The sequence below is a fragment of the Dipteris shenzhenensis genome, chromosome 28, assembly GCF_047967505.1.
Source record: "Dipteris shenzhenensis isolate YYH24624 ecotype China chromosome 28, Dip_SZ_1.0, whole genome shotgun sequence".
Lineage (NCBI taxonomy): Eukaryota > Viridiplantae > Streptophyta > Polypodiopsida > Gleicheniales > Dipteridaceae > Dipteris > Dipteris shenzhenensis.
In genome coordinates, this window is record NC_141623.1 from 37869218 (window position 1) to 37876728 (window position 7511).

The window sequence follows — 7511 nt, forward strand, 5'->3', positions numbered from 1 at the left end:
CACGCAACATAAGTAGCATGCCACATCGTATTCTGAGTAGGGCATGACAATGAGTCCCCGTATATTACATCTCTTGACTTTTCATGTCGGAATATGTATACATAAATTCAAAGTTTGCAGTTCTGAAGTCCTAAATTCTACAATAAAATTAAAAGAGAGAAACGTAAGAGAAGAAAATTAAACGAGCTAACAAAATTGGAAACAGAAAAGGTAGTGACCTTGCTTTTAAAACATCTTTCCTCCCAATTCTCATACACATTGGGGATGTTAGTCTCATAATGCTTTCCTACTCTACCTTTCGCTTTCTACCCTTTCTTTTTCCCAGAGCACCTGCTGCCTCCTCTGGATACACATCGTGCATTATCCTTCGTAGTGCAGTCAACTCTTGCACCTCAACATTCTCTGCGTTCAAAATGCTCATGGGCTCCGGTGATTCTCGAAGCACTAATTGGAGCACTTCCATATATTCATCTAGGCACTGGACTTCATCCAAACTCTCCACTGTAAACGTGATGACATCAACTGTCTCTTTTACGAACTGTGTCTCCATTTCTTTCTTGGATCTTTCTTTTTCTTTTGGAGAATCTTCCGTGGATGCTTCTATGCTGCTCTCAGGAATCGTCTGCCCCACATGCAACAAAATCAAAACATTAGGCGCAGCCTTCCCCTAAAGAAAGAGTCTCCTCTGATAATTGTGCATGTGATTTAGGGTGTCTTGTGGATTAACCACATTTTTCCTGTTTCTGACTTGGATTGCTATGCAACCTATGCAGTTGTCATCACCAATGTCATATTCTCCCTTATGATTAGGCAACACAAAAGGTATGATGAGATCATATGCCTTCTGCCCTTTATTGCATATCATGGCCCCACAATTCCTTATAAAAGTCCTGAGAACGTCAATTGAAGGGTATCCACCATAAAAGCGATAAAATGCATTGAAAAACACACGTGCTTTTTTCAGATGGCCTGACTTTGTGAACCCATTCCAGTTCCTCAAGAAAGCTTGAAGAAACTCTTCTAGCCCTTGAGGAGTAGAGAAATCATTCCAGTTCTGTAAACTGTCCATGGCATTAAGTAGTAAAAACCGTGCTACTAGCTCTCCTCTTTCTCCTGCACTTGCAATGCCGTTCAGTAGTAGAGAGTTTAAATGTCTAAGTTGTTTAGTAACCAAGACTTCACTGTGCAGAACCTGTGCTGCTGCTTCAGCTAAAACAGGTTCAGGTAGCGCATGGGTAAGCACATAATCTCTAGCTGCTGATGTATGCAGACAGATGCGCATATGTGATGCAACCAGCTCTTGAGCAACCATTGACCGTGGGCAAATATCCACACCTATTCGACGGCCAAGAAACACTAATGACATATCTCGAGACTTCAGCTTTTCTTGCCCCTGCACTGACTTTACTTCTAGCCCTCCAAGAAGCTTGACTTTTGCCAGATTTACCAATTCTTGTGTATTGTGACCTTCCAGAAATGCAGCCCACAATGGCCTGCCACGAACGAGAAAACGTTCTGGTTCTGCAGCCTCGTTCAGAGTGGTGGGTTGTGATGTAGCAAGTACATTAAACGTGGGCATTCTTGATAACGGCCCAAAAAGTTGCTTGAGACCGATCCTCACTTTAGCACTTGGGTCCTCCCTATTCACAGGGGTAAAATTGCTCACCCTTGCAGTTGTATCAATAAACAACACAAACGATCCCATGCGTTGAGCCGCATTAACCTTGAGAGGCAGCTCTGCGCAGGCTCTTCTAAAAACAATAAAGCTTCTCTCACCTGTACCATGGGCTTGAGTAAGAAGCTCCCTGGCTTCGTCTATCACGAACAAAAACTGAACACCAGATTTTTTGAGGGACTTTTCGAATTTGTTCCAAACAGCAAAACATGCAAGCTTCATCTCGTCCAAAGAGCACTCTGGTCGCTCTAAAAGTCTGTCTAGTATGCCACCATAGTCCTTGGTCTGCTGTCTGTGAAACAGCTCGCCTCTATCTGGAAACGTTTCTTCGTTGGCCAACCAATCAAAGCAGGCCCGGAAGATGGCGAAAGCCTGCTCAACTTTGGTCATCGTCACAAAGCGCTGTCTCAATTGTGGGTGCGAGGGAGGGTACCCTGTAGATGTGGGTTGAAGCAACGAGAAATAGAATACCACCGTTCCGCTAGCAGCACGTGCAACCTCTTTCATTAACCTAGACTTTCCCCAGCCGCTAGACTGGACTATTGGAGCGCACGGGGCATACCACGTCTTGGTATCTTGAGCCCAGTTTATGAAACACCGATCGATATACTGCTGGACATAGGAGACAACGAAGCCGTCTGGGTCCTCATATTGTCTGTCGAAGGCCTTTTCGAGAAGATCCAGCTCGGTTGGAGAAAGACCCTGGGCGGGAGCGTCGGCTTTAGCATCGTCAATGGCAAACAAGCTCTCTATGATCCGTTGCATCCATTCTTCTATGTTCTGTGCCGCAAAGATATGCTGTAACGTCTGTGGAGTAAAAGTAAGAACTCTGTCCATCAAAATATTAAAGCTTTCATCAGAGAGGGTGCCCCGACTGGCGGCCACAGCACTATATATTCGAGAACGACGGACATGGTCCAAAGTCAGAATCTCCGAAGGATCAAAGACAACGGTGTGCTTGCACTTGTCCCAGCCCTCCTGTAAGCGCTGCCGGTCGTCGCCCATGCTTTTTCAGAAGAGGCTCTGTTGCTGGGAGCCAACAGATAGAGAGCTGAACACAACCAATCTGTTGTATGGCAAAAGAGAGAATAACAAGATGAATGTCTTTGTTGATGTATGTTCTAGCCTACCCTCCGAGGGAATAATATATGACCCATACATCGTTGGAGGTGTGCAAATGAGTTGTTACATGCTCATGAGCTTTCTAATTGTTTCATGCCCCAATACGTAAGTCCCCCAATACGTAAGTCTGAGTTTGTGGAGGATTTTTTGCTAGTGGTGGCTTGTAAATATTTTTCTCTGACTTTCCGTTTCGAATATCGTCAACAAACATCGAATGCCATCCTTGAAGACTATAGTATTCTTCTTGGTCGATTTTGTGCGATAGATCATAGACCCACTTGGTCCATTGTCCATGCCGATTCTGTCCATAGACGCTCCATTTCATTGATGATGCCTCGGTCCATCTTTATGTGTTTTAGCTCAACTTTTTCTAATAAGAATAGATTGTTTGCTAATGAATCCATTGATAGCCCCTATGCTTTGCATATTGTCCTAGCAACACCTGGTTGGATTGGGAATAAGGATGACTTAAAGGGATACCAATGCCATGTAATTGTTGTGTCGAGACTAAGTGTCCATGTGTAAGAGCAATGGACAAGTGGCAATGGCATATAATAAAGCTCTGAGGAGGTAGCCTTAGTGCTTTTTTATCTTTTTAAGTCTCATTATTTCATTGAATTGTGCTTACATTGGATTGGTACTTGTCATGCCATATGGGGTTCTTGTTGTACTGTGCATGTTCCTACATCGAGTAAAGAAGGCATAACTCCCTGTAATGGTTCTTGGGGTCCTTCATGCTGTAGCTGTTGTAATGTATAACCTTTTGGCATCTTCATGTCCTTGTTTTGTTTCCAAGGAAAGAGAACTCACTCGCGTACTCTACCACAACCAAACTGGAGGATTGTTTAATATACTTTTTTATTATGCCATCGAAGAAGATATCTTGGCTGTCAGGGTCCATTTTCTCTAGCTACCAACAACTGTGCTTAAGTAGCAATGTTCGATCTTCTGGAGGGCTAGTGTGCATGAACTCCTTGGTGTTGCTTGTCAAGGGTAAGGACAAACATAGGTACATTGCTTGTTGTGCATTGATGTGTTGAGTATTGAGAATCACATTGTTGAACTTGTGTAATGTTTCCCATTGAGTGTTTTGTTCAAAGCTTTTTTAACCACCTCTATGATGGCCTTATCAGTTGTAGCGTTGTATGACGTATACTAAGCTGCATCTCCATGTGGGATCAGATTAAATTGGACGTTTGTATTTGCTCCCCATAGTTTTGACAATTTTAGATTGAAGTCGCTAGTGTGTGAGTCCTTGGGATGCATTTTAAAGCAAAATTTCCATTGTTTGGTCATTAATAGTAGGGCTAATAGTTGTAATTTTTCTATGAATGATTCAAAGTCAAGTTCCAGTTCCAATGTGGATGTAGTTTGATAACCCTCTCTAAGTTTTGTTTATCCTTTTGATTTGGAAGTTCTTGCTCTAGTGGAAGTAATATTGTGTGGTTCACATAGGAGCCCTTGAAAAATCCAAATCTACATCCTTTGCCACGTTTATTGTAAGTTTTCAGGTGTTTGTGCATCTAAAGGTCCTACCTTAGTAAGTCTAGTAGTGAAAGGCTTGTTGTTACGTATGTCAATGAATCTAATCACCTCTTCGTCACAAGAATGTCCATAAGCTTGTGCATTGTTGACCCACAGCAAGCCATGGTCATGCTGGCTGCCTCTGTTCAACCGAGAATGTGATGAAGAATGAAGGAGGCCCCAGTTGCCTTAACATTACAAACCAGTTTTTCTTGAGCTTGTGCTTATAGTCCAATGAGGTTCTTAGGCAAGTGAAGTCACTATATCCAACGTTTGGTTGCAATAATTTTTCAATGTTGTGTCTACAATTGCATCTTTGGCATGCAGTTCTTTGTCTTTAAGTTGTCCTTTTCTCATTCTCACCAACATAGAGGAAAGACCTGACAAACCATGATATTGACTGCAATAATTTTTCAATGTTGCGTCTACAATTGCATCTCTGGCATGCAGTTCTTTGTCTTTAAGTTGTTCTTTTCTCATTCTCACCAATGTAGAGGAAAGACCTGACAGACCATGATTTTCACTCTTATTCTTTTTTGTGAGCTCCCATTGGGTGACTTTTTCATACGATGTGTGCGGGGGGATCTGGTAATCTCTTGTGTTTCTATAGAATATGTTTGGGAAGGCTGTTAACCGTAGGAACTCACCCTTAGTATTTTAGGGCATATGCACATAGTAAGATGTCAAAGGGGTTGTCTCTCTTGACATCCTCTTGTAGTTGCATTGTGCAATGGCTATGGTAATGGAATGAGTACGATTATGGTACTAATTCCTATGTATTCTTTGCAAGTGTGTGTGTTTAGATTAAAAACTCCCATCAATAATTGAGCCATACAATTAATTCCATCAATTGGATAAAAAGTTTTTTTAAAAGGGAAACATATGAGGAAAAAATGTTTAAGACACCTAAGTTGAAAAATGCAATAATCAAATTTTGCAAAAAAAAATCACCAAAATCAAGAATTTTCAATAATATTGAGTTTGACAAACACGATATTGAAAAAAGATGTCAAATCCTCAGGTAGTCCACGTTCCAAGGTTAGGGTCCACTTACCTACCACCATCCAAACAAACTAGATGTTAGAACATCAAAGTTATGATTAGGTAGACAGGTAATGCTTGTTTTCCCCATCTTGTTTTCACTTTACCTAGGAACATCGACAACCATATGGATTCTTAGATTATATATATATAATGTTTAAGTCACAAGTAGACTAAGGATCAAATGAGTGCATGGGTTGAGGAGGGATTAGTGAATGTATGGGAGAATTAGTGTGCTTGGTGCGTGGGTTGATTAAAACGATAGTATAAAGGAGAGATTTCATGGGGGGTTACAGAAAAGAATAATTCATAGTTGCAAAAGTATACATATGTGTGTATGTGTGTGTGTGTGTAAAGAAATAAGTGATTCTGTGAGATACATTTACTAATCAAAATTTATGTGTGTGTGTGGCCCACCCCCAACCCACAGGGTAAGACCACATGGTGGGGAGTAAGCCCACCACGTGGAATTTACTCCCCACCTACTGATAATAAGTGAATAAAAGTGGATCTGTATCATAAGTGTCAAAATAAAAAAATGATGCCAATAGTAAATACGTAAACCACTTCTGCAAAATAGATATAAAGGCTAGTAAAACTAAGGCGGATAAAAAAATGACTAGGGATTTTCCATGCTAAAGAATTATCCAATGGATATGAATTAATTGTATGGCACTAGCCCAACCAAAGGCTAGCTTGGAAATCAAAGTGTAATTGAGCCATACAATTAATTCCATCAATTGGATTAGATTTTTTTTAAAAGGGAAACATATGAGCCAAAAATGTTTAAGACACCTAAGTTGAAAAATGCAATAACCAAAGTTTGCCCAAAAAAAACACCAAAATTAAGAATTTTCAATAATATTGAGTTTGACAAACATGATATTGAACAAAGATGTCGAATCCTCAGGCAGTCCACGTTTCGAGGTCAGGGCCACTTACCTGCCTCCATTCAAACAAACTAGATGTTAGAACATCATAGTTATGATTGGGTAGATAGGTAATGCGTGTTTTCCCTAGCTTGTTATCACTTTACCTAGGAACATAGACAACCATATGGATTCTTAGATTTTATATATATATATATATATATATAATGTTTAAGTCACAAGTGGACTAAGGAGCAAATGAGTGCATGGGTTGAGAAGGGATTAGTGAAGATATGGGAGGATTAGTGTGCTTGGTGTGTGGGTTGATTAAAAAGATACTGTAACGAAGAGATTTCATTGGGCATCATAGAAAAGAATAATTCATAGCAGAAGTATACATGTGTGTGTGTGTGTGAAGAAATAAGTGATTTGTGAGATACATTTACTAATCAAAATATGTGTGTGTATGTGGCACACCCCCAACCCAGAGGGTAAGACCACATGGTGGGAAGTAAGCCCACCACGTGGAACTTACTCCCCACCTACTGATAATAAGTGAATAAAAGTGGATCCATATTATAAGTGTCAAAATAAAAAGATAGTAAATGCGTAAACCACTTCTGCAAAATAGATATAAAGGTTAGTAAAACTAAGGTAGATAAAAAAAGGACTAGGGATTTTCCATGCTAAAGAATTATCCAATGGATGTGAATTAATTGTATGGCACTAGCCCTAGCTTGGAAATCAAAGTGTATGTTTAGATTAAAAAGTCCCATCAATAATTGAGCCATACAATTAATTCCATCAATTGGATGAAAAGTTTTTTTAAAAGGGAAACATATGAGGAAAAAATGTTTAAGACACCTAAGTTGAAAAATGCAATAACCAAAGTTTGCAAAAAAATCACCAAAATTAAGAATTTTCAATAATATTGAGTTTGACACACCAATTTGAAAAAAGATGTCGAATCCTCAGGCAACAGTCCACGTTCCGAGGTCAGGGTCCACTTACCTACCACCATCCAAAAAAACTAGATGTTAGAACATCAAAGTTACAATTGGGTAGATAGGTAATGCATGTTTTCCCCAGCTTGTTATCGCTTTACCTAGGAACATAGACAACCATATGAATTCTTAGATTATATATATAAATATATATATAATGTTTAAGTCTCACAAGTGGACTAAGAAGCAAATGAGTTCATGGGTTGAGAAGGGATTCGTGAAGGTATGGGAGGATTAGTGTGCTTGGTGCGTGGGTTGATTAAAAAGATAGTGTAA

General features: G+C 39.9%; 1 protein-coding gene across 1 annotated transcript; it reads right to left on the bottom strand.

The window, feature by feature from the left end:
- Positions 1–200: 200 nt before the first annotated feature.
- Positions 201–2820, bottom strand: LOC147883538 (uncharacterized). The gene has a single exon (XM_087400122.1). The coding sequence runs from the start codon at positions 2678–2680 to the stop codon at positions 668–670; it is 2013 nt and encodes a 670-aa protein (XP_087256248.1). The 5' UTR covers positions 2681–2820; the 3' UTR covers positions 201–667.
- Positions 2821–7511: the final 4691 nt, after the last annotated feature.

What these genes read in the sequence shown, in the direction of transcription:
- LOC147883538 (XM_087400122.1), bottom strand. Translation starts at nt 2,680, where the DNA reads ATGGGCGACGACCGGCAGCGCTTACAGGAGGGCTGGGACAAGTGCAAG.